The following is a 27,406-nucleotide window of genomic DNA, read 5'->3' as shown; positions in this document are numbered from 1 at the left end:
TGATCGATTTGCCTGACATCGATTGACTTAGTTTCAGCACCACGGCGGTGGGCAGCTCCCTCTAAGAGCTTCTTAAGAAGCTTCTTTGGCGGGATCTTAAGAAGGCAGTTAAGAACGCGTCTGGGAAACACCCCTATCTTAGCGCTCCTTCTTAGCCGAACCCTTCTTAAGAGCCTTCTTAAGTCCTTAAGAACGATCGAATCTGGGAAACCCGGCCATTATGAGTCTCTAAGAAGACAATAGGCATATTATCATGGCTAAGTCAAACACCGCCACCGCTGCCAGAGCAAGACAAGCAGCTTGGCAAAAAATTGCCGATAAGCTAAATGCGAAAGTTTTGGGGAAATGTATAGGCTCATCTTAAGTGCCTCATTACCCCAATCAATCAGATCACATTTCTTTAAATGTGCCTGCTGGTATAGGCTTAATGGAAATTAATAATCGAATGAGATCTTGCTAGCGAAAATAATGATCTCAACTCTTTCAGAATAGGCTAGATAAAAACAAGGCCAAAGAGTATCTATTGATACGAATTCATAGACAATTATGAGGATATATGTAGGCTACTGCGCTTATATCATGTACTATATATGTGTATGCATGTAGGCCTATGTGTAAATCCCTCTTTAATTTCATTGAATGGGACATGGCCAGGGAATATGATTAATTGATTCATCAGCTGGTTAAGCGCCAAGTACACTTTTCTTACAGCAACGCATGCTGCGGCTTTGCCAATGTTTTCTGCATCGCCTATACTGTATAAAAATGTAGCTAGCCTATAGCCTACCTGACGCAAAAAAACTCAAGGCTATGCAGTCTGAAACACAGTTAAAGTTTCAAGTAGCTTTATTGTCAATTTCTTCACATGTCAAGACATAAAAAGGAATCGATATGACGTTTCCCACTCTCCCACAGTGAAACATATAAAAAGCACAGGCACAACAGATAAGACAAGACATTTCGTAAAACATAGCGTTACATTTTCACATACAGCAGCATAAGCTCATAATAAAGCATAAAGCTTGCTGCGTCGTGTGATATTTGCAATGTACGGCCCGAGAAGGTCTTGCAGAGTCCTTGTCGGCTGAATCGATATCGCTCAAACAAGAACTCATCCGTGTGAAATAAAGGATCTTGGCAATCGCGAAGAACTCTATTGGTATGGAAAGCTACAGTAATCGAACTAAAATATAGCTCCTTGGTCAACTGGGTCTCTCAAAAAGGGAGCTCCCATGTTATTTTCCGGGGGTGTGGCAAGCTTATCCAGCTACACTTACGTTAGCCTGCTCTGGAGCAGGTTATTGCTAATTGATTACTATGGTGATTTATCGAAAGTTGCTTCCACGAACCAAAAAGAGGGGCGTTTTTTGATCTTAGCCTGAAAATTAGCTCGCTAAACCACTTAGCGAGCTACGACGAATACCCCCCTGGAGTTGCGCGACCGTACTTGCTTTGTGAGTCTGACTTGTTATGTAAGTCTACATGTCTGATGGGAATTAATCAGACCAAACACGATAGATACCATCGTGGCAAAGGGGCACATTGATTAGTTGCCATTGATTGCAATCAATGGCAACTAATCAATCTGTCGCTGAGCAGACGTATAACGTGCGAGACAAAACAGAAATATTTTATTGATTCCAAGAATTTCATTATCATATGAAATGATATGTAAAGGCTATGTAAACTCAGCCAAAGACAGCCTAATCTCATGTATGTGGATCCATTTAAAGTTTGTTATTTTCAACGTATTTATTTCCAATAATCCATCCGTGCTAGTGTTGTTGGTCCTTTATGTTTACGTCCTATTCTATTTAATCAGCCGAGTGTGTCTGGTTTGTGTTCTCCAAACTGGCGTTTGATTTCTGGGCGGATGTTAGGGACCGACAGTGACGCTCATAGCCACCATTACAGCATCTGCAAATAATTCATTTCGAGAAAGCCTCAGGTTTTCTCATTTCTATTAATTAGCTCTGGGTTCACGGGTAGATGTATTTTCATCACTACAGTTGACTTGATTTTTTTTCTTTCTTCGTGATTGATCAAAATGGATTTATATGGGAAGGTAAGATCTTCATCATAGGTGCATGGGGAAGGAGATATTTAAAGACTTTTGAAAATAATAAAATAATAGTTTTTTAAAATAGTTTGAGCGAACAGTTTTATATCCAGGCAACTTTTAATGTAAATGTATATGTAAATTATAGGCTGTCACAGTTATCAAGCACTGAAATACTATAATACTGTAATATTTCATGCTTAGTTGAATGAATTAATGCAATATAATCTCAAGCATTCGCTTTCCCGGCATAAAGGAGCATGTCTTTAGCCAGGTTTAACAATATTTTTTGCGCGCTTGTCAATAGTAGCCAGTTGTATGTAGGCTACAGCTGTTGTAATGGGAGATATATTTCATGATGTAAAATGTAGTAAAATTCTTATAATGATTTCTATATCCGGGTTCCTGAACCTTTCTCTAAAAACTACAAACCCCATCTTGTGAACTTTGACGTCGACAAAATGTGCTTGCTCTGCTTCCTACCAAAGCCCCCCAGCTCGCGCTTGGTCCCGCTTGCGCGCGTGCCAGCTCGTACACAGTGGACAGCTCCCAGGTGCTGAAATTCATTTGGTTGTCGAGGCGCAATAGGAGTCTTTGAACTGTAGATTATTTCTGTAAATTAGAAGAAACGAGAGAATAGAAGCATTCGGATCAGGTATGACAAATTCATTTATTTCTACCTCTACTTGCGTTATACCATTGTATTTAGACTGTTATACAATTTCATTCAAAATACTTCGGTGACCCATGCACACTTTGCAATTTTTTCCTGCAACGTTGTAGCGAGACAATGCACATGAGCCATATTGTAGAATTGTCGTTTTTTTGGAAGGGAGTTATTTATGTTACCGTTAAACGAAGTAATGGTATGAGGCGTCAGAGATCGGTGTCCTTGTCTGTCTGGGCGTGTAAGAGCAGTGTTTGACCAGCGTCCTAAATGTTGTAGGTCGAGCTGTTATTATTAAATAGATACAACATGGAGCAGTTTTTTCAGTTAAAGGCAGTGCTGTAGTGGATGCATTTGTTTGATATAGGACATAGCTGAGGTACCGTGAATACATTCACCTTGGGTTGGAGCACAGATGTCACTCTTCATAGCCGCTGTCCTCCACAGACCCTAGCCACTGTGTAGTATTGACGCTACAGAGATGGATGGTCAATTGATTTAACAGGAGTACAATTCTGCTGTTTCAGTGTACATTAGTCATTAGTTAATCAGAGAAGTGATGGTTTAGATGAGCCAATATGATGATATTTACAAAGCAGGCTAGGTTAGACCATGCCTGAAGAGATTTGAATGTTTATAGTAGCAGACAGGTACAAGCCCGCTGACTCTAGTCCCCCAGGCTGTGAATGCTATGCTGGTTTGCCTTCTGTCAGACACATATCTGGTGCAAGCTTTGTGATTTTCACACACACAAGCATGTGTGAGAGTGTTTTGTGTTGTGTGTTGTGTGTATATGTGTGTGGGTGGTAAACCACAGAACAGTAAAACCATCTGGCTAATGAGACGCAGTAACTGAATTGATGTCCACTTCAAACCTGCTTTTGCAGATGGCTGCCACTCAGGATGTGAAGGGAAAGGAGGGTGCAGACCAGAACTTTGACTACATGTTCAAACTGCTGATCATTGGCAACAGCAGTGTGGGCAAGACCAGCTTCCTGTTCCGCTACGCGGATGACGCCTTCACCTCCGCCTTTGTCAGCACCGTGGGCATCGACTTCAAGGTCAAGACCGTCTACAAGAACGACAAGAGAATCAAGCTGCAGATATGGGTACGTCTGGGAGGGTGGCTCAGGTGGAGATTCGAACCTGGTCTCCTGTTGACAGCAAAAACCAAGACATGCAACGTGCAAAACATGCCTCGGCCTTTGCATTAAACGCAATGGCAGTGCGGTCAAACTCCTCCTGCAGTCCTTCTCAGTTGAACCACAGGGCAATGTTTTTAACCACAAAAGCATGGAGAAACTCAATACTCTGGATCTCTCGTCACTATCTATTTTTGAGGTAGCTTCAGAGTATGAAGGAAAGGAGAGGAGAGCTGCTATGAGCTTCCTGCTCATAGCAGCCTGTGCTTAGGCCTGACCCTCAGTAGTCAGGCCTAGAACAGCAGATGGAAGCCAACCTCAAACACAGATCCACAGTAAAATCTAGTTAACCTTCCTCACATGTAAATCTGTTTCGATAAAACTAAACAAACCTCAGAGCTCGATCGCATATGCCTAGAGATTTATCTGGCTGTAACTGATCAGAGTAGTCAATACAGCTAAGTGACATTGTCTACCTTCAGTCATGCTATTCATGCACTCCAGTTAATTCCCCATTTGAATGTAATTAGTGTCTGTCCGGAATAAATTCTATGGAAGAAATTGTGAGTGTTTTCCAAGGTCTCATGAAGGTCTAGCACAGTATCACACTGCCATCATGCCCTAGTGTATGTGTGTTGTGGTATCATGAGAGGTTTTACAAATAAGCGGGGTGTATGGCAGTGCATCACAACAGAACAGAGCAGGCAAAAGTGCTTTCAAAAGAAGAATACGGTTTATTCACTAACAAACAGTCTTTCAGGAAGAAAACATACAAGTTCTTCTAAGGCAAAACATAGGCTTCATAAAGTTGCTCCTAACTTGATCCTACCAACGGGAGTTGCAAAATCAAAGTTCCTCAGACGCCGAACTAAGTTTGTACCACGTACGATCCCGCCTGCTTGGTGTGTGGGTCCACTGCTCCGGTCTGCAGGTGTGCGAGAAGGATGGCTACTGCATGAACTGGTCAGTGAAGATGGTTCAGCAGCTGTGCCACGTGTTCCTTCACGTGGGCCTTCATCCAGAGCCTGGAGAACACTCCTTTGTCCTCTCCCTCTCTCACACCTGAGCTCCCGCTTTAATCAGAGGGCTGAGGCATTTGCACCTGTCTGAGTAGTGCATTCTGGGAGATGTTGTTTTCCCGGCAGCCATCTTGTGGGGTGGTAGCCACTCCCGGAGAGGAACATAACGCCCCTCTGCCACACGTCCTCTCGTGATTCCACAGTGTGTGCTTGTGTGTGTGTGTAAGAGAGAAAGAGAGAGAATGTGAGTGTGCGTGAGACGGAGAGAAAGAAAATGTTGAACACATTTAGAAATAACCAGTCCCCCCCCCCCTCTCTGCTGTGACCAGGTGACCCCTGTCTGTAAAACACATTAGGCCATCAATCCATGGCTAGGTCCTCCCCTTACTCCGACCACCCCCTCCACCATCCCCCCTCTGTTGATCAATAACTATCAGTGACTCTGACAGGCTTGGGCAGTAGAACCGTCCCAGAAGGCCAATGAAAATACATCCATGCGCACGTTCAGGACCTAGCTTACAAACACCTTGTATTGCCTCAAAATAGTCCTGGTGCTGACATCAATACAAGTCTATATAGGCATTACGGTGTCCGGGATTTGGTTTCACTAATGTCTTTAGTGTGACTGAGATGCTGAAGGCCTCAGAGAGACTGAGTACCAAGTGCTCCTAATGACAGAGCCGGAATCTGACACACAGAGACAGATGGAGGCCCCCTCACGTTAGAAAGCGTTAGCAACCGTTAGCAGGCCACACAGAATTACACTGGCGAGTGTCTAACTCGCTCCTCCTGAATGTTCTAGAACGGCATGCTCAATCCTGTGTGAGGCTCTCCACTCAAGCGAAGCAACTTTACGCAGTAAACTTGGTAGGAATTCAAATAAGTTTGTTTCGCTGCTACTCTGAGACAATGGAGAGTACCTTCCTTCTGTCTCCCTGTCTGCACTAAAAATTTGAAGCCACCACTGTCTCTCCATGTCTCTGTTAGCAATTACCTGCACCCAGGCAGTTGTTCTTTTCTAATCAGCTAATGCGTAGCTCAGGCAAGAGCAGTGGGAAAGGATGCAGAGACCACAAAGGGGGATGTAAACAGTTAAATGAGTAGAGTCCAGAAGTCTAATGAGTTTTTATCCATTTAAGTAAAGGCAGAATTGAACCGCAACCAGGATTTTCATCTTTTTGACGACTCTCCCTTCTCCTATCAAGGCTCTGAGAACACTGAGTCATACTGTAGGTGACCGTTTTAGATAACGTCTCCTGCCCTTGTTGATATGAGAGATTCTGCTATTTGCTTCACCCAATCGAATATAGCTAATGCAAAAGACTAATTTTTTACGAGATACAACAATATCAATTCCTATAGTTTCTCTAGTAGGGTATACTGCATATAAAGATGATCTGTTTCTTTGACGGATGTTTACAGTAATGGTGGGCTGACTGCAGAGTCTGGGTGATGGCAGGGAATCAGGCAGGTTTTCTAATGGAGCTCCTATTCACTCAGCTCAGCAGGTTTTTTGTGTCTTGCTGTTTCTTTTTAGCTGAGAACAAGCATTGCTGCTCACTGAAATCGCCCAGAGATGCAAAAGGTCATTGTCAAGCACTTGGCCCGGAATCGATGCTTACGTAATGAAATGTGTGGATACGTGCCCTCAGAATCCAGAAGTCAAAGCACTGTCCGCCAAAGTAGGAGACCAGTTGTTACAATACGTAAAACATCTTGTCTGTGACGTTTGTTATTTTGGGATGAAGTTATTTTACCGTGCATCACACTGACGGGAATTACTGATTGGTCAGTGTATATTGCAAACACACACCTAAACACCTGAGCAATAGTGTGTATTTGTGTGTATATTTGTGTGAGTGTGTGTGTGTGTGTGTTCGGGCCTGTGAGCTCTGTGAAAGTCAGAGATACCCTCTGGCTACCACACAGACACAATTAGAACCATATTCAGACTGAGAGCAGAGCCAGCCTACTGTACAGCAACAGTAATGCATTATCCTGCCCAAGTCAGCCACAGTAACACACATAGAGGTGCTTCAAAACACAACTAACAGTCTATAAGCAGACTATAAACTGACATTAAAACACAAAATTATTAAGAAAATTACACAGATATATCCCACCATAGAACTGTAAAAAAATATGTAAAACACAGTGAATTATATTCAACCCCTTTCATTGGTTGCTATGCATGTAGAGATGACAATGTTGCGACACCCTCCCTGTATGCCAGTAACATCTGCGTAGTTATTCACCCTTTGAAGTGAGTCATCCTTATTCCAACAGGAGGCTTTGACTGTCATGGACACCATGCCATGACTGTGATAGGTTCTTCACCCAGGATGAGAGAGAGATTGAGAGGGAGAGAGAGGAAGTGAAAGAGATCATTTGAGAGGGAGAGAGAGGAAGGGAAGAGAGAGAGATTGGAAGAGAGAGGAAGTGTGTGTGAGAGAGAGAGAAACAGAGAATTTGAGAGGAAGAGAGAGGAAGGGAAGAGAGAGATAACGAGAACACATTTGGACTCATTGCTCATGTTGAATGATTCATTTACCGTGGAGCAGTGAAGCTCTCAGACCAGCAGGATGAATAGATAGTCGACTTTGTTTCTATGGAAGAGGTGCTGTAAATACTAACTGGCCCAGAGTAAACACAGGTATTATGTGCGAAAGGCTGACTGCGGAGGAAAGTTACTGATAATTAGAGAATGGAAACATTCATACTAGCCATTTCTTTCCTATGCAGACGTGCGCTTAGTTGTATACAGTATATTGCTGTATATACTACATAAACTATATGTGTATGTGTATGTGTGTGTCTAGACTGGAGAGCCTTAGAAAAAGTGAGTATGTGTGTGCCTGTTTTGTTTGTATACACTCCGGATATGCTCAGTAACAGTGCCGTGTGTGTGCGTGTATGTGTGTGCGTAGGACACAGCCGGCCAGGAGCGTTACAGGACCATCACTACGGCCTACTACCGTGGGGCGATGGGCTTCATCCTCATGTACGACATCACTAACGAGGAGTCCTTCGGGGCTGTGCAGGACTGGTGAGTACTACCCACTTTCACTGGCTTCTACCGAGTTCTGCTGAAGTCTACTCATAATCCACGAGGTTAGTGTATTTGCATAATAATATCCTCAAAGAGACTCATCTCACAGACCTTGGGAGACTTTGTCATGCAGAAGGCCAAGCATATGTCTCTCTGTGTGTCGGATGTCCCCCTCCCCTCTCCTCCCCGAAGAAATACACCTAAATAGCTGACCTTCCTCTCTCTGTGTCTCCTTATCTAACAGTATTGATTTACAGCATTTGACAGAGACTGGGCCATCCGTGCGTGTGTATGTGTGTGTGCATGTGTGAGTATGTGTGTGTGTTGGGGTCCGAGGGGAACACAATCAGTCATGACCCTGTCCCCGCATCGCACCACAAAGGCTAAATTCATCCCAAGCCAAAGACACAAATGTCTCATTCCAGTGATTTAAGATGATGTCTCCATGCCTAAAACAAGAATCTGTCCATTAGGACCCACAAACCGGGTTTCTGGGATGAACTCTGGCAGCGTCAGTTTTGAGAATATGCATATTATTATTAATGCATTCAACAAGCAAGTAAGGTGAAATGAAGAAGAAACTCAAATTCGCACATGCTCGACGTATGACGTTGAATGTATTGACCAGAAAAACCAGGTTTATGACCAGAAAAAAAGGTTACCAGTTAATGCCTTGCCTCGGATTTAATAATCTCCTTCTTTCTGTCTGGTTTCTTTCTTCTTACTGTTGTGACGCTATCTCTCTCTCCGAGCCGAAAATAATTATATGAGCACAGAGCGGATCTTTGGTCACCACAGAAACACACTTGTGTCAGGTTTTAAGACCACTAACATGATCTGGCTTCAACCAGGCGTGCTAACATGAAATTGTTTATGTCATGTATTTCTTTTCACAAGATCACTGCGTTAGTCAGTGTTTGGTCAGTCAAAAATAAGGCGTTTGTAAAGAAATCCCTTGAGTACAGATGGGATGTTTGTAGATGGTCATCCCATAATGTTACTAAACAATCCAACTCTTGTATGTAGCGGTGTGAATGATCAAGAGGACAGCAGATTGACTATGGCAGGTCAGTCAACTTCTGACCTACATCCAGATGTGTTAAATTCACAACTCATGTTTGAGCATCTTGGCATTGAGGGAAGCTGTTTACTTTCAGTGTCAGTGCCATTAGCAGGCAGAAAACAAGAAAGAGAGAGAGAGAGAGAGAGAGAGAGAGAGAGAGAGAGAGAGAGAGAGAGAGAGAGAGAGAGAGAGAGCGAGAGAGAGAGAGAGAGAGAGAGAACAGGTGCTACTAGAAACCGAAGGCTGGATTATCAGACAGGTCAGACAGAAGCAGGAGCAGCACCTCTTGTCAACAGCTCACAGCCTTCTCTCCCCTGGCCCTGTTCTGCCTCGCTCGCTGGAACACGGTTGCAGAGAAAAGGAGCTGCGTTTCCATGGCAACAGCTCCCTCCCCTGCTCGTGCGTGCATGAGTTCCCAACGTGCTTGTTTCCTGTACGTGACGTTCGAGACACATCCTATCTCTCCTCTTCTCTCCTCTCTTCTCTTCTCTCCTCTCCTTTCTTCTCCTCTCCTTTCTTCTCCTCTCTTCTCTTCTCTCCTCTCTCCTCTCCTCTCCTCTCTCCTTTCCTCTCCTCTCCTCTCTTCTTCTCCCTTCTCCTCTCCTCAATCCTCACATCTTAAACAGTGTTGAAATTACCGGCTATAAATAGAGCTTGATGGCTTGTGTGGTTCCCGTTCGGAGTGATTCAAACACCGACCCAGTCGAGTTGTGTTGGACTGAGGTGTCAGCGTCAATAATATCATCCTCATGATCTGTGCTGAGGTGACCCAGATTTGAACTGTGACCAGACAGATATGGAAGGAAGACTGCTGACATCACTCCCTCTCGCCTCACCCCTCTCTATTCTCAACCGCTCCTTCCCCCTCTCTCTCCTGTGTTTAGCTGGCGTCTTCGACTGGCCTACTTTCTATCTTTCTGGCCATAGGGGAGACGTGTTCGTTTTTTGTTGTTGTTTTTTTTACAAAACAGGTCATTAGTGATGACAGAACCCCTGATGTGTCACAAATCAGAGTTCATTTGTTTGTCTAACACTGTAAGAAAATACTTTGCCGTCAACTATATCTTCCCCCCACGTGCATTTCTTATAGGTGAATCAAGCGTCGATGCATGTCACATTTTGTTTGTGAGTGTGTTCATGTGTGTGCTTGTGTGTGAGTGTAGGTCGACCCAGATCAAGACCTACTCGTGGGACAACGCCCAAGTGGTCCTGGCCGGAAACAAGTGTGACATGGAGGAGGAGAGGGTGGTGTCAGTGGACAGTGGCAGACTGCTAGCTGAACAGCTGGGTAAGACTGCTGCTTCCACCAACATGTCCTCATCTGGTCTGAGACTGAAAACGTGGACCAAATCTAACTGTTTACTGGAACATACAGGCACAGGAAACAGAATTTTCTAATGCCGTTGTCACGACAAATTCACAGTTGATGACCAACGTGCATGTTTCCTGTTGTGCCGCATCCTGATGTTCCCTGTTCTAGAGGAGAGGGAGAGCGGAGAGATTTAAAAAGATTGAGATTGAAAGAGAGAGAAAGGATTGAGAGAGAGAGAGAGAGAGAGAGAGAGAGAGAGAGAGAGAGAGAGAGAGAGAGAGAGAGAGAGAGAGAGAGAGAGAGAGAGAGAGAGAGAGAGAGAGAGAAAGAGAGAGATATTGAGAGGGAGAGAGAAAGAAAGATTGAGAAAGAGAGAGTGATGGTGAAAGAGAGAGGGAGATAGAGATTGAGAGAGAGTACTTTCAGGCTACCACTGTGATAGTCTGCCTTCTTGCTCCTAAGGCAAGGAAGATGCACTCAACTGTGACACTGACTACTCAGTTTGGACAAAGCTCAGACTTATCACCAGCATCATCTCAGTTGCCTTAGGTCACTCTGTTTTCCTCTCTGTCTCTCTCTCTCTCTCTCTCTCTCTAAATGTCTCTCTCTCTCTCTCTCTCTCTCTCTCTCTCTCTCTCTCTCTCTCTCTCTCTCTCTCTCTCTCTCTCTCTCTCTCTCTCTCTCTCTCTCTCTCTCTCTCTCTCTCTCTCTCTCTCTCTCTCTCTCTCTCTCTCTCTCTGTCTCTCTCTCTGTCTCTATGTCTCCCTACCCCCACTCCTCTCTCTGGCCTCCAGGCTTTGAGTTCTTCGAGACGAGTGCCAAGGACAACGTCAACGTGAAGCAGACCTTCGAGCGCCTCGTCGACATCATCTGCGACCGCATGTCCGAGAGCCTGGATACGGATCCTGCCGTTACCACGGGAACGCCCGGCGCCAAACTGACAGACAGCGCCCCGCCCCTCCAGCAGCCCGCCTGCAACTGTTAGTGGGCTGCTATTGTTCAGAGCAGGACGGGGGAGTGGGGTGGGTAGGGTGGGGGTTGTCACAGTGTACAGGGTCAGCTTTTGTTCCAAACCAACACCAACACATGCTTGCTTGAGTCACTCAGCTCATCCTGAACATCCCAATGTCAAACAACGAGTCGATCCCCAATGGTAAGACGTGGAGGATGGTTTGTAACTACGTGTGTTGATGCTGTGCCAGAACAAAAGCCCACACGCTTTAGTTTCCAGTCCGTAGTTTTTTTCTTAGTACTTAATCATCTCTAATCTATGTCAATCAATGTACAAACAGACTTGCATCCTGTTTGTCATAAATATGTCTTAACGTAACAAGATATCTGATATTACGCTAAGAATATGCTATACTTATATCCCTCTACTTAACTTCTCTGATGTGCTTGTAAACTTGGTAGCCTGGTTCATGTTCTAACTGTTCGATGCACCTCAACACAGCTTTTAGAGGCTTAGAACTTTTACAGAGTGAATCTACAAAGTAGAACATCAGTAGATTTTCAGGGGTTAGACTCTAGTCAGCGCCATAGAGATATAAATAGAGTGCTTTATTCTCTGTGGTCTGTGCATGGATTTCTCAAGGCATCTATTTATTTTGTCTGCATAGGGGTTGTTTTGATACATATTACGATTTATCTTCTGCAGCTGCTTGCTGCCCAACTGTTTCTTTCAGTGCACTGTATAAGAACTGTTTGCACAGTATGAGTGTGTACACAGGTAAGTGTAGGCATATATCGGCTGTATTTATGGACTGTTTCTGTGCATGTGTATGTATGAGTGTGTGTATGCGTTTGTGTTTCTTTGAAATCATCTATCTTGGATCAAATCAAGTGGCCTTTAGCATTCCATCATGGCCTCTGCTCCTATGTACTGGTTCTGTTCCGTTTCACATTACATCAATCTGCTTAGATTGTGTTTGCGTGTTTTTGTGTTGTGGGAAAGGGGGGATTTGTGTGTATGTATGTGTGTGTGCCTTTCCTAGTGATCATGTTACTCTTTAGGACAGAAAAAGCATGAAGATAAATAAAACATAGAACATGATACAGTAAATAGATGTTTGCAAGGCTGTCTTACTCTAGTAATTCTCAAATTGTTCATTTTGAGAGATTCAGTCCACATAAACATGTTCAGCACCTGTACATTACATTTGCATGTATTCATTACTAACATCTGGACGTTGGAGATATACCTTAAACTCCACTTCACTGAACATTTTCAGAATCTCAGCAACATTCAGCATGTCTACAGCAGCCTACACCTCCAACAGTGATGAGTATATCTCTGTATTAGGTAGCTTTCACGTTATAGATTTCAGTGTCACATACTGTAGGTCTTAGTTGTTGCAGAAGGTCATCAAACCTGTAGTCGTGCCAAAACAGAATAGATTGTCCTAAACTGTCTAATTTGTGTTTTTGCATAGGAAAAAGAAAGGATGGAAAATGTTTAAAAAAAACATTGCATGAAACAACACTTCTCTATCTTTATATTTTAGGGATGTGAAAGAAACTATTTATGTTATAAATTTAGGAGCATCCTCACAGTTTTATCTGTGAGCTGCAAATGGGCCAACAAGTGCAATATTTATTAAATAAATTCCTGTGTACATAGTCTTCTCCATTAGGGTAATAGCTCCCTTTGCAGAAGCGTGTGACTGTTAGCTGAGCTGTAAGTTGTGGCACTACACCCATTAAAGAGACTTCTGTGTGGATGTGAGCTTTATGGGGATCTGCACTGGGAGTCAATCTGTAAGGGTGTGTTTGTGTGGGGGTGTGTGTGTGTGTGTGTGCGCCATAGCAATTCCTACTGTCTTGTATATTGTGTACCTTTTTTACGGATCTATCCTCGTGCTGTATGCTGTACCTCTCGCTAGCCGTTGGTGACCCTCGTATCATGATGTCCAAATGCAGTGTTGTGGAAGATAGTCAGGGAACATTAGTCTATGCCATATTCCGTACTGATCTGCTGTATGTCTATCTGAGAAAAATTATGTGTGCATTGTTGCGTAGCAGTAGTATTCCATGACAATATACGTGGAACAGTTTGACATGTGGAGCGTAAGACAAAGGACAGAGCTTTTGAAAAATCAATATGGCTATTCCAAAGCTCATTCTAATGTTCTAGTCAGCCCATATTTCCCTAACTGGATATTTTATTTATACCTTTAAGTGTGTGAGCAATGTACAAAATATGTTTTTGAGATGATAGGAAATAAACAAATTGTATTCATGTGGGTTTTGATGACTGTTATAATTGACTTTCACATCATTGACACGCTGCAGGTGAGCAGTAGCGCTGTTTTTGCAACATTTTATCCATTCAAAGTACTCCCTCCAATGGAAATACCCTCGTTTTATTTGTTAGAAAGTATGTTATTAGTTCAAACACCGTCCACAACAGGGCAGGCACTAGGGGGAGTTCTCTATCAGAAAATGAATTATACTGCATTAGTTGGAAGGGCAATCTATACCTCTCACTCCAGAAAAGAGCCATCAGTCTATTGTCATTGTCTGCAGTTTCAGACAGAGAGTAGAGTTGAGAATCTTGTAAAACGCCCCTGTGATTTTTTCCAGTTAGCTCTGTATACTGTAATAGAGGTCCACATTGACAAAGGAAGGACTCGATAGTTCGGACTGTTCTGCAGACTTTATTAGACAAACAACAAAGTCCCGCTGCACATGCACACACCTTTTTCACTACCAGGATTAACCCTTTGTTAAATCCCAAGGTGGGAACGCTCAATACTGCCCTTTTTGTCACAGCACCCTTTCCTAGTCCAGTACCAGCTGCTGCTGTACATCTGGCTCTGTACTCCTGCAGATGATGACAGTGGCCTCAGAAATAGGGAACCATCACATTTGATTCTGAGTAGTTAACTGATCAAGCCTGAAAATTATTTTCTATGGCAATTTTATTAGTAACAAACAAAGACATACTAGTACCTATTATTTTGTTACTATAACAGTAGTAATTTGTACCTATTTTGGTTTTACTCGTAATAAATAAATACAAATTCCCATTTAATGAAATGTGGCTCTGCAATTACATATATATAACTATTTTAATAGTTACAAGTAATTTTTTCTTGGAACTATATTTGTAAAGTTGGTAGTATCTATTTCAATTCATTATAAAAATTGGAAAAGTGGGACTAACTACCCAGGGCCCCAATGGGGGAGGGTCTTCGACAAGCTTGGAATGAAAATGTGTTGAATGAAAAAACAGACATAACCAAAATAGGGGGGCAGGGGCAAGGTTATTCAAGGCGCCCCATGATACTGCTGGGGTTCATTCCCAAGCCCCAGCCAATGAGCTTCATGAAGCTATGGAAGAGTTCACACTTACTGTGAACAGTGACTTACCGTGTCCAAGTGACGTACTACGCCAGCTGCAAGAGAGAAACCACCCGTCCTTCCCCAGTGCTTAGCACCATGGCCCAACCCCTCATCATCTGGTGCTGCATCCAGATGTGCACACCACTGTTCTCCATCTAAGCAGTTATGGTCAGTGTCGACCAGGAGCCTACTACTCACCTGCTATGCTGCATGGCAGCAGCCCGGCGTCAATGCCTTTCAGATTCTCCTGGACGTAAGCAGGCATGACTGGGACTACTGAGGTGAGCGTTGCCATCGCTAGTCTCCGGACTCCCCACCACGAGGTCCACACTCAAACTACAGGTCTTCCTCCAACGGACAGGATAGAAGACTCAGCCCGACTTCATACAGAGAGAGAGGGAAGAGATCCCTCGCTGTTGATGCATCAGCCCCTGCAGATGATCTGCTACCCATCAATTGTGACATTAAGGCTTCTTCTTTGTCTGCCAACCATTGTAGAGGTAATCGAGGTGTCTCTCCTCGACACTGATTCCACAATCTCTATCATTGGGGAATACTTTTTTAGAGCTTGCCATCCAGCACTGAAGAAATCAAAGACGTCTTTTGTGCTCGCTCCATTAAGTTAATGGTGAGTATTTAGGACATGATACATGATACACCTACCTGGGAATTAAACTGCTGCAGCACGAGTTCCAGTTCATCAGAGGAACTCACTATCCTGTGGTCCTGGATTGGGACTTCTTGCATGGATCCCTACAGCCTCCTTCAGGCTCTACAGTGAATATGTTGGTGCCAAGCCCTTCAGCATTGCTGTTGCTAGGACAGAATGGTTTGACTGTGTTATGATGCAACAAAGGACTCATTTTGATCTCTTAAGTCATAGAAGAGTGTCTGAAGGAGCTGTCAGAAACTACAGGATGGCTTCAGTTGCCGGTAATGGTAAAGAGATAGATAAACAGATATACAGGTATGACAGAGGCTGCCGGCCACAGAGATAACTGAAATGATAAAGAACATTTTGGGGGAGGGGTATACTGTATAGTATAGCACAAATATTGATATTTAAATATGTATATACAGTATACATATTATTTAATGATTAGAGTAGAGTATCTTAGTTGAGGGAATCACAGGTGAGTCTTTGTACTTGGTTTTTGTCTGTTGTGATGTAGTACAGATGGACAAGGGAGGTGGGATGAAGTTAGTGAAGGTTTTCTTGTAGACGTTGAGGACTGGCTGACAGGCAAAGAAAGAAGGCAGGCAGGCAAGTGCAGGCAGGCTGAAGAGGTATAATCCTGGAAGAAGTATAAAGAGAAACTCAGAACAACTTAGAAGAATTATAGAACTAGGAAGGTCTTGACGTGTGTATATCTACCTCTGTTGCGGAGAAACAATCTGATGACGAGTGGCTGGAAAACCGGGGTAGATGTTTGGTTGGGTTATGAGTTGATTGATGGCAGTGTGCAGGATCCAGGAAGGACAGGAAAACAAACACACCCAATCACAGAGGGACCAGCAGGGGGAGCCGAGGGACAGGAGACCACACAGGGAGGAACACTGGGGAACGAGCCTTAACGTTGTCATGTTGTTCAATAAAAGTGCACAAATATATTTATATTTACCTGTACATGTAGGCCAATTACCCTTCATATCTTTAAATAATTATTTACTTGTACTCTATAGTTACAACCTCTTAAAACGAATTGCCCCCCACCCGCAACACACACACACATATATGAAATCGTAAGCCCCTGCCCAATCTCCTACTCTCAGGTGCCTGCTTATTTCTTATCATCACCATCTCATTATTCAAATGTCAGTCACTTATAAATAAATTCAACAATGTAGTCAAGCTAAATTATTAATGAATTATTATAATGAAGGGAATGGAATTATTTGGACTTCCTCTATTTTATAACAGATTTTGTTTAGATAGTGGGTTGTATATGTAGACATAATAACAGAGGACTAATTTGCCTAACTTAGCTTTATGACATATTTGTTTTCGCAAAAAAAGATACGTAGTTGCCCAACTAATATACCCAGTCTGTCATTGCAGTATAGAACCTTCAATACATTCACTTAATTAATCCAGACACTACAGTATAGATTAACTATACTTAGTGTAAAATCAAATGCATATTAGCAAATTAAATCATTAACTTGTTACTTGAAAAAAGATAAAAATAATTCCCAAATCACTACCGTGGAAGGACAGGTGAGGGCACCGTTTTGAAAGTCTGGAAAAGATGAGAGTAAGGTTGTCATCTGTATTCCTCACACAACTTCCCCCACAACTTCTCCTAAGATCAATACATGACACACCCAGACTGCCACTAGCCCCATCATTCCAAAAAGAAAAATGTTTTGTTACACACTTAGAGCGTTCACACTTTAAGACACAGTCAGAGACGTGAGACTAGACAGGTAGGCAGAATCAACCCATGCTTTTATTTAATTTGTTGCATATAAAAACTTTTTTTTTTTCTTCATTTTTATACAGAAAGTCTTTATGGTCTACAGTGCTATCCAATAGACTGCAAATAACAAGGAATCCATTAAAATAACTTTTAATTGTCTCGTGAAACGTCCAGACAAGTTGGCATTCTAAAGACATAACCCAAAAATAATTGTCCTGGAGATCTTTTTGAAGTTACAGTTTGTGTATTCCTTTCATACCATAAAAATAGAACACAAAAAGTTAAAGATCCCTCTAATTCCATTGGTCCAGGGCTGTTTAGAATCTACAGTATGCGTGTCAAAATAAGAGTTCTCAATTTTGGGACGCATTTTTTTTAGGATGACATCCCTTCCTGCATTCTCTATCTCAATACCAGGCTTCGTGTCTCTGGCAGAAAGATGTCAGTGGTTGTAGATATTGCATGTGGTGAGAGCGAGGCAGAGACCAGGCCAGGTGAAGCACCCTCAGTGTCTCAGCCCAAAGAAATGCAGCAGTGACTGGACACACGGGTGTGTCACCACGCCCTGGTGCTCCATAAGCCCCATCTCCAAGAACCATCCCCTCCTATCCCCCTTAGTGGTTGTAGATCTGAAAGAATCAAAAATGGGGCTAGCAATACCGGACAAGCTCCTCCAAACTTTAGGACTGGGATTGGGGGAAACAAGCACCATATTGCTTTCACCTATACTTTTCAGGTCTTGGGAATAGGGATTAAGGTTTGTAGACCAGGCCTATTTATATCTACTATAAGCCACATATCAGTCACTCCAGGGCAAATGGGCTGAAACCTAACCTTAGAATTCTCTGTCAACAGAATTGAACAAGAATCGTTGCCTTGGTGATATTTGTTGAATATGTTGGGTTTATTTGGCTGTGAAACATTTAGGCAACGTTCTCACTCAAATCCCTGAAGACGGAGAATCCGATGTTCAAATCAGATCAACCCATTCCAAACAATGCAGCAAAAAGAGGAGGACTAGAAAGCTAAGAAAAAGAAAGAAAGATAAATGGCATGTTAAATTTAAGGCACAGCCCATGGGCCAAGGAACAGCTCCCTCTCTAGAAAAAGAAAACAAAAACAGTGTTGGCTTTCCCCTCTCCCCTCTGAGCTAGCTAGATCTCAGAAAGCCAATATACCGATGGATCATTTTACATTAAAGAAGCATGTGTAACAAACACTCTCTCACCTAGATGGAGTTCAGTCACACCATCACCATAAGGGATGATAAGAATCAACCATTTACAACAAACAGCATCATGATATCAATAAGAATAATACAGTATATACAGCACAATAAATACATGTTTGTAAACAGCGATAAAACCAGAAAACTGTATTACAGCTAAGGTCATCGGGTGAGGATGAAAAGAATAGCAAACTTGGCACAAATAAAATTAATTTCATTTAATCCTGACATATAAAAAAATCATCCGGATTAGATAAAACAGTTTCGAAATGACACATTTCTTTAAGAATAAACACAATTTTAAAAAGCCATGAATATTGATTCAAGTGTTTTTTCAAAATTTGTACATGTCCTTGTCTATACTGTATGTACAAATTCAAAGAGAAAGCATATTTGGGTTTAATAGAGGGGCAAGCCTGTATGGTGCGGTAGATCTATGCTACAGTGAAAGCTGTACTGTACCGCTTAAATATGCCATAAATGAAACAAAACAATTACACAAAAGAAAATCAATAAATAGTAGTGTCAGCTGTTAGAAAAAGACAATAAAAGAAACTTGGAAAAAAATAGTAACTTGGCTGAGGTGTAAATTAACCTTGTTTAAGCCTAAATGTACATGACAGGTTTGGCGAGTTGAATACAAAAGAAAAAACTAACAAAAAAACAAAGAATAAAAGTAGGGAGATATGAATACATCAGTGCATTAGAGTATCTACATACAGTCAACCAATACTCCTCAGGACACCAACACATGATGATTGTCTGATTGATTCTAGTAAAAAAAAAAGTAAAGGTTACCATAGTGGCAATGACAATGCTTCGCATTCTTGAAGTAACAACCATGAATCCACGTGGTACATCATAAAACTGTAAAATCAACCTTTAGCTACCCTAAAACAAGAAATGGGCCTGTTGACAGCAGCTAATATGCAGTTTAGTATGTATCCCACCACTGCCAACATCCAGACCCCAAAGACTTCCACATTAGGCTAGAAAATGAATGACAAACGTATAGAACACTCACGTTCAACTCTCTAACTCAAGGTGCTTCTTCTATCCATAAGGAGGATTGCATTGTCTGATGACATGAACTGCTGACAAGAGCAAGTAACTTAAACTTAAAGGCTTCTTCAGTTGAAACAGATTTCACTGAACTTAAAGTCTGTGCCAAGGCTTGTCACATTTTCCCCCTCAACAAAACATTCTATAAAACAAAAGCTGAAAGCTACACAACTAAAAGTGTGGGCAGGGACACTGCAATATTTATCTTAATGCTGTTTCATAAAGATAAGAGCAAGTGCAAATACTTACTCCGTATCCCTTTCCTAATACAACTGGCAGGTTACCATTTTAAACACTGAAAACCAGTGTTTGATTAGACTCCCCTCACCAGCACAGAGTATAATCAGTCCTCTAAAATCTAGAAAAGATCTCCAAGTTACATACAATACAAAAACCAAAGAGGTCAAAGACAGCGTCGGAGCTGTGAGATTTCCGCCTTTTTCAGTCACGTGTACGAGGAAGACTTCAACTTCAGAAAAAGGGATAAAGTCCCACAATGCCGCGGTCCCCCATTGGCTGCAGCGGCCAGCCTTCTGGACGTCCTCTATCCATCCTCATCTGTCCTCATCCGTCCGTCCATCCGCTGGCGCCCAGGGGAGGAATAACTCGGGGTAGAGGTTCTCCTTGAACACAACCATAGCCACTTCTGTAGAATGGGCACTTAAATACAGAGAACTGCTATACTTCTACCGCTGCACTCTGGCCCTGGCCTGGGGATGAGGGCAGGGGGGTTGTGTGCGTGTGTGTAGTGTAAGAAAGGTTATGTGTATGTGGGGGGGGGAGGGGGGGGGGGAGAAACAGCTGATCCAAACTCCTAAATGTAACTTTAACTCACAGGGATGAGGTTTAAACGAAACACCGACCACTTAAGTACAAACTGGAATGGAAAGAGAGTTTTCCTGAGTGCAAAAACTTGTAGAAGTACCGGTGTGTGTGTCTGAAAAGCTGACCAGTGGCATAAAGAAGAGGGGAGAGGCCAAGGTGACAAGCAGCGTGCGCTTTGGAACCATAAACATGGACGTATAAAAAACAGACAGACAAACTCCACAAAACCCCAAAAATACTCTTTAAATAATTTATCTTTCATTACTAAGAGGTGCAGTGAGTCTGTTAGCTGTCCATACACACTGCTATGTGTCGGCAGTTTTTCTCCCTTTCTCCTCTTCCTGTTTCTCTTCATCCCCTTCCTCTTCTTCGACTACACAGTCCGGCGTGAAAGAGCGCTCTCCCTCGACCTCTCTCTGTTCCTCCTCCTCCTCCTCCTCCTCCCCCTCCCCCAACTGCTCATCCAGCGGTATCTCTGTCGATTCCGAGTCCTGCGTGCAGAGGGTTTTAGAGTCACTACAGCTGTTCTCCTCCTCCTCCTCCTCCTCCTCCTCCTCCTCTTCCTCCTCCACCTCCTCCTCCTCGGGCTGGCTCCCACTGTCCTTCTCTGTGTCGGACTCTCCGTCCTCTTCCAGGGTGAGCTCAAACTGGAACTTGTCCCCTCCGGGCGGGCGGCTGCCGTCGTCGGGCTCGTCCAGGGCAGGAGAGGGGCTCTGGGGGATGGTGCTCTGGTACCACTCCCTGTTGTCCTCCAGGGTGTCCAGGATGTCCTGGGCATCCGGGTGCACCAGGTCGGCCCATGTCTCCCACAGGGGGTGCACAATGTAGTCTATGAACCCCACCTGCAGGGGAAAGAGGGATGGAGGGTGAGTAGAGGAAGGAGATCGATTAACTATAACGGTGTGTAAACAGTTGTGATGGCAGGCAAGGCACAACATTTGCATCCACCAGCCAAATTCCGGTAATATACGCAAGCGGCTAGTAGATTTTCTATACTCACCAGCCAAAAAAACGATGGTAATCTATTGAGTGGCTGGTAAAATGTGAGCATTCACTAGCCATTTGGACTGTGGAGCCAAAAATGACATTTTGCACCCTGAGTACAGATATGTGTGTGCGTATGGTACCTGGGTCTTTTCGACCGAGGCGTTGTGTTTGTCGCACATGGGGCTGATCTCCATGCCTCGCTCCCTCTCCCGGTCCCCCTGGCTGAAGAACTCGTCCATGATGCGGTCAGTCCACTGCCGGTACAGCTGCAGGGGCTTGGTAGGGTTGCTGAGGTCCGCACAGTGCACCATGTTCTGGAGAACCTGGAGCCAGAGCCAGTCGAAACAGTCCATGAGTCACAAACACACACACAGACACATGCACCTACACGCACCCACACATACACACACAGATACACAAACAGACAGACACACACATACACATGCACCCACACAGACCCCCCCCGACACACACACACACAGACAGACACACACAAACATACACACACACATACAGACACACACACAGCGCTGACCTGTATCCTGTCAGAGTAGTTGTCCAGCAGCAAGACCCCAGAGCTGGTCACCTTCTTGGTCTCCACCATTGTCTTCAGATCAGCCAGCAGGTTCATGTGCTTGGACATGTCAGTCGCTAGGACCTGGGGACACACACAACGAAGGCAGAACAGACTCAAACCGTGCGTAAAATTCCTCTAAAATTGGAACAGATCCGGAAAAGCCACCAATAGGACTTTGAAGCATCCGATAACAAAACCGAGCATTGATGAGTAGTGACTCACAATGTCTATGACCATCTTGCGTAGTGATTGTCGTTGTTTTTTGGTCAGGTTCTGGAAGATGTCACAGTTCTCTTCCTGCAGCAGCTTGAAGCCCACAGCCAGGTGGTGGTTCTCCAGAACCGACGAGTCATTGTACATGAGGGCCAGCTCAGAGTCTGAGGACAACAGAACACACACACTCTCAGAAGGCTTACAAAGCAAAGCTCCCCACAGTCAAACAGGATGCATTTGGTAGCAGACGTGTCAGCGCTTGACAACCAAAAGTATTCGAAATCCTGTCAGCTACGCTGAGTGTGAACTTGCGTCCACATAGAGTGAAACAAACCGACAGACATGCTGGTGTTTCCTATCCCAGCTGTGACTCATACTGGCATTACTGCAGGGAATCCCTATCTGGGATTAAGGTGGGCACGACACAGATATGTGTATGTGTGTATGTGAGTGTGTGTGTGTGGAATGACGAACAGTTGGAGGTGAAGAAGTGTTGTGAGTGGTGAGGAAATACAGGAAGGCTATAAATTGGCTTCCTGCAAAGTGAGTATGGTGCATGTGTGTGTATGTGTGTGTGTGTGTGTGTGTGGGTGGGTGGGTGGGTGCATTTCTGAGTCTGTCAATGTGTGTGCATGTTTGTGTGTGCACATTAGTGTGTGTGTGTGTGGTATGTGTGTGTGTATCAGGGTTGCGCTGCAGCCCCAGTGAGGGATGTTTAGTCTGCTACTCACAGTCACAGGGACAGACTGGTGGTCTTATAGATCTCTCCTCTGGAGTCCATTGACTCTGTGTCAGATATTAAAGAGTAGTGTGTGGCAAAGACTGTGTGTGTTTGTGTGGTGGGCATATTCTGTGTGGGAGTGCAGGACGTGTGTTGTGTGTGTGTGTGTGTGTGTGTGTGTGTGTGTGTGTGTGTGTGTGTGTGTGTGTGAAAGTCAGTAAGCTTGGACTCACTGGTACTGATGAGGAATTGGTTAGAGACTCCTGGGTGGTCGACGTCGTGGATGGCACTGGCAAAGATGGCCGCCAGGATCTCCAGATCAGTGAAGACAGCCTAGCACAGGGCAGAGGGCACAGGGCACAGGTCAGCTTCACACTACAGTAACTCTGCTTCCAGAACTGTGAATTCATTATAGTTTTTGCAGTAGTTTAGGTATGAATGTGTGTATTTATGAGTATGAGTGTTGGTGTGGGTATTTGTGTGGGCGTAAACTGAATGTGTATGTGTGTGTTGTGTGTGTATGTACAGTATGCGTGGGTGCGTGTGGTGTTTATGTGTGGTGTGTGTGTACAGTATGTGTGTGTAGATTAGGTGTGGGTGTGTGTGGTGTGTGTATGTGTGTGTACAGTACGTGTGTGTAGATTAGGTGTGGGTGTGTGTGGTGTGTGTATGTGTGTGTACAGTACGTGTGTGTGTGGTGTGTGTGTGTGTACAGTATGTGTGTGTACAGTACGTGTGTGTGTGGTGTGTGTGTGTGTACAGTATGTGTGTGTGTGTATGGTGTGTGTGTGCAGTGTGTGTGTGTGTGTGTGTGTGTGTGTGTGTGTGTGTGTGTGAGAGAGGTGTGCGTCAGGGGTCCCACCTCTAGTGCAGGGGTGGATAGCAGCACATGTGTGGACTGGGTCACATCAGCAGCATGGATGTTGTTGTGATAGGCCACATCGCCATGGTAATGGTCTTCTAAGGTCATCAGGTAGGTTATAAAGGTGTCGAGTGGAATTTTGAACGTTTTTAACAAGTCTCTCTCCTGCAAGATGAGATAGCGTTTTAACATATACTGTGGCAGTCAAGTAATGGTGTTACAATAACCGGAGATGAGTTAACTCCTGTTATATATGTGTCGGAATACCTGGAATATGGAATACATCATGACTGTAAGTGGCCGGTTCCCAGAAAACTCTGTGACTTTGAAAACATTAAGGCCCCATTTATTCACATCCTCCAGTTCCTGTGAAGAAAACACATGTTAGAACTATACTTTCTCCTTATGTTGTTCCTTCCACTCTTACTGTATCTCTCTCTCTCTCTCCTTGTCTTCACCCTCTTCCTCATCCCTTTCTTGACCTATACTTCCAACCCCCCTTTGCCTCTCTCCCCTCCCATTCCTTCTGTACTCCTCATCTAACAATCCCCCTTTCCTACTCTCCCACCTCTATCCCCCTACTTCTGCCACCTCTCTATTCCCCCCCTTCGTATTCATCATCTACCTCTTCTCCCGCCCCACTTCCATCCCCCCTCTCCTTCCCCTCTTCCTCTTCCTCCTCTCCTCCACTTCATCCCTCTAGCACCTCTCCTCTTCCTCCCCCTCCTCCTCCTTACCCTCCTCCTCCCCCCCTCCCCTCCCCTCCCCCTCCTCCTCCTCCCCCCCCCTCACCTTGGCCAGCTCCTCCTCAGTCTCTGTCTTGACTCCGAAGCGGGGGATGTTGGAGTTGGTGAGGCTGGAGCTGTGCTGCAGCTTCTTCACGCCGCTGATCTGACACATGGGCTTGTTCTTCTTCTCATCCTTCTCCTTCTGTGTCTGCGGGGAGGGCATCTCCACCTCGTGCTGCTTGTCTGCGAGCCCGAGACAGACAGAGAGAGGAGGCCGTGAGACGAGACAGTGCTGTATTAACCAGGTGACATCTCAAAGATGGAAGGTGGGAAGCCATGTAACTTGGCTTTTCGATTTCAGAATAGAGATGATTTCTACCAGAATTTGGACAATCTAAATATTATACACGATTCCTTTCCACTGTTTATCACAGCAGGAATGTTTGTAGCTACAACCCAGTTTATGAGAGAAAATAGCAGATGCTCAGCTATGAATTTATTTTCAAATTTGATATGATTGAGAGGTAACGGTCATCTGCATTCATGTAAAAAATCTGTGTATAATTCTCATATTTTAACAAAACCCTGCAACCCTTAACAAAAACCACACCACTAAATCCCACAGAAAAACTCGAAAAATATCTGGTGTGGAGAAGTGGCGAACATCTAAAAAAAAACACACTAGTAAACACACTATGGTAATGTGTTGCTTTAGTGTCTCTGGTAGATACCAGAGAGTCTCTCTGATTGGGATGGAGGAGGCGGGGGTCATCAGTGAGTGGAAAAGTCCCGACAGGAGTGTCAGAGGTCAGGCTGCTCACCCAGGAAGGTGCTGGAGATGAACTCCGACACCTGGTTCCCCGACCGGCTCATCTCCGACAGGTGCGTCAGCTCCCTGTTCAGCATCCTCTTGAACTGAGACGCAATCGAAAGGCACAAAGACACAACACACACACACACACACATACATACACATTGGTGGTTAGAGATTTTTATTTCTCTACTTTATTGTGGATATATGTTATACTGAAAATGAATCAGATCAGGATATATATATATATATATTAATTTCTAATTAATACATGTATCCGACTGGACACAATTTAGCATCCTAACAACTGAATATCATGAGACAAAACTAAAGTGATCTTAGATATATTTATAAATCTTAAACATATATACAGTGCATAAAGTATATTGTTCAGGACTGGTTTTATGTGAACTAGAATATAAACATGCCCAATTTTGATCTGCTGTGACTGTGAGGGGTCTCAAGAGCTTTATAAAATAACACACAACAGCCATGGGTTTTAAAAGCAATTTCCATTAATAATACTTAATAATAATAATTCGAACAACAGTGTCCTCGACAAACACACAGACACACACGTGCACATACACACACGCACGCATGCACGCACATTCACACACACTCCACTTTTGATGCCAACAAAGACTAGGTGAGATGCTACACCTACGTCATGGTTAAACCAACACTCCTTCACCAATTTCTACTCTCCCATTACCCCTCTCCTTCCCTCTCTCCCTCTTCGAAAACTGATTGGAGTGGCAGATACAAATTTATCCCATGATTTAAAGGACAGTCTGATTGACTTGGAGGATAACTATTGAGATTGAGCATTACCAAACTGATTGCAAAACAGAAGCCACTTCAAAATAAAGCCAAAGGGGTCAACAGCAACAACAACTAAAAAACACAATATTTTGCATTTAATTACTAATAACCTTTAGGGTGGATGCATGCAAGGCATTACAGTACCTGTTTATGGAGATTGATTACATTGGGTTTTATTGATCACTAGTGTTTGCTGAATGATTATATATCGAATTGCACTTGAAACACATCTTTTGGGCTTTGAAAAAAGATTGCATCCCTCCTCAGTCTATTGAAGGTGTCAGACATATTCCAACGTACAGTACCAGCCTCCCAATTTTTATAATTATAATAATAGCACCTTACTGTAAAGAACTAAAGGACAAAATAATCAAATAATAAAACTCTGCTTTTTTTTTTTTTTACATTTCCAACAAACCATTTCCTTCAGATGCTTCAAAATAGTGAGCCATTCCTCAGTATGCTTTCCTTAATATACTGACTCACGCTCTTTCTCTCTTCCACAGAAAAGAGACAACACACACACACAAACCTGACAAAGATAGAGATGAAAAGATGCACATTCCTGAGCGTGTCAAGGTTGAGAATCCCTTCCTTTGTTTGACGATGACATCAGTCTACCATCTTTTTCTGGCTGGCATCAAAACTGGTAAATGGTCTTATTACTAACTGAATCCTACCTGACTCTAGATTAGATGTCTTACCTTAATATAACCCCAGGACACAGTCAGAAGGTAGTTGGCTTCAGGCATTTTGAAAATCCCCCCAAAAAGTAGTCCGGAGATAATAAGACTACTAGATCCAGAGACTGTACATCAGGCGATACACAGATAAGAAAGGAAATCAAGGGAGAGAGACTATCCCAGTGAAGAGAGATAGCGAGAGAGAGATTAGTTTCCCTGACAGAAGCAGAGTTCCAGGTACACCCACAGGACTAAGAGAGTACAAGCAGCCTGTCTTTCTGCTCTGGGTGTCTTTCCAGAGAGAGCCATGGTCCAGGCGAGTCCTGAGAGTGGGACTGAGCTTGGGAAGAGCTGGCGACAGAGTGTCTTCCTGGGGGTCGGATGAGAGCGTCGCCACCCCGCGTACACGCAGGGCTTTAAATTATGGATGAAGAAGAGGACTGCTGGGAAGATGCCAGACGCGCTGGGAGACCGAAGCTTTCCTGTCAACAGCTTCCAAACAAGGCGGGCTCTGCGTCTCAGCCTGGCGCCCATGTGAAGCTTACGGCCAATCAAGGGACCTGCTAGGGGAATGCGGTGAGCTCATCACCAGCTCTGATTTGCTAGCCTGGAACAGAGTGAGCTCATCCCATTCTGCGATTGGCTGGAACTGAAGTCGGGGGAAATGTCTCAAAGGAGGTGTTTTTGTCGTCCGTCTTTTCCTTTGAAATACCAGGTGTGTCATGTGTGTGAAAGAGAGAGAGAGAGAGAGAGAGAGAGAGAGGGAGAGAGAGAGAGAGAGAGAGAGGGAGAGGCAGAGAGAAAGAAAC

The 27,406-nt window shown here is 43.8% G+C and overlaps 2 protein-coding genes across 7 annotated transcripts in view; one reads left to right on the top strand and one right to left on the bottom strand.

Moving 5' to 3' along the window:
- Positions 1–1,878: 1,878 nt before the first annotated feature.
- On the top strand, positions 1,879–13,554 carry rab3c (RAB3C, member RAS oncogene family). 2 transcript variants are annotated; one of them, XM_062454600.1, is made up of 5 exons: positions 1,879–2,065; positions 3,614–3,835; positions 7,815–7,933; positions 10,163–10,287; positions 11,106–13,554. In XM_062454600.1, the coding sequence occupies exons 1-5, from the start codon at positions 2,048–2,050 to the stop codon at positions 11,294–11,296; spliced, it is 675 nt and encodes a 224-aa protein (XP_062310584.1). In that variant the 5' UTR covers positions 1,879–2,047; the 3' UTR covers positions 11,297–13,554. The 2 variants fall into 2 exon arrangements, with proteins under 2 accessions (XP_062310584.1, XP_062310586.1); XM_062454602.1 differs by lacking the exon at positions 1,879–2,065 and adding an exon at positions 2,565–2,714.
- Positions 13,555–17,087: 3,533 nt separating this feature from the next.
- The window catches only part of pde4d (phosphodiesterase 4D, cAMP-specific), a 103,680-nt gene continuing 93,361 nt past the window's right edge, over positions 17,088–27,406 (bottom strand). For 4 of the 5 annotated variants that reach the window (XM_062454858.1, XM_062454860.1, XM_062454861.1 and 1 more), the window contains exons 7-15: positions 25,100–25,193; positions 24,343–24,521; positions 23,818–23,916; positions 23,551–23,715; positions 22,922–23,021; positions 21,977–22,131; positions 21,713–21,835; positions 21,318–21,500; positions 17,088–21,032 (exon numbers count right to left, since the gene is read on the bottom strand). In XM_062454858.1, the coding sequence (XP_062310842.1) occupies positions 20,496–21,032; positions 21,318–21,500; positions 21,713–21,835; positions 21,977–22,131; positions 22,922–23,021; positions 23,551–23,715; positions 23,818–23,916; positions 24,343–24,521; positions 25,100–25,193 (1,635 nt within the window). In that variant the 3' untranslated portion in view covers positions 17,088–20,495. Of the gene's footprint in view, positions 21,033–21,317; positions 21,501–21,712; positions 21,836–21,976; positions 22,132–22,921; positions 23,022–23,550; positions 23,716–23,817; positions 23,917–24,342; positions 24,522–25,099; positions 25,194–26,618; positions 26,972–27,406 lie in introns of those variants that run through there. The other variant, XM_062454863.1, reaches the window with a different exon arrangement.

The sequence above is a fragment of the Osmerus eperlanus genome, chromosome 28 (genome assembly GCF_963692335.1).
Source record: "Osmerus eperlanus chromosome 28, fOsmEpe2.1, whole genome shotgun sequence".
NCBI classification, from domain to species: domain Eukaryota; kingdom Metazoa; phylum Chordata; class Actinopteri; order Osmeriformes; family Osmeridae; genus Osmerus; species Osmerus eperlanus.
Note: the sequence above shows the minus strand (reverse complement) of the source record. Positions and strands in the feature narration are given on the sequence as shown.

Bases quoted from the DNA above. Each gene is read 5' to 3' on its own strand.
- rab3c (XM_062454600.1), top strand. The intron at 3,836-7,814 runs GTACGTCTGGGA...GTGTGTGCGTAG, and splicing joins GAATCAAGCTGCAGATATGG to GACACAGCCGGCCAGGAGCG. The intron at 7,934-10,162 runs GTGAGTACTACC...GTGTGAGTGTAG, and splicing joins TTCGGGGCTGTGCAGGACTG to GTCGACCCAGATCAAGACCT.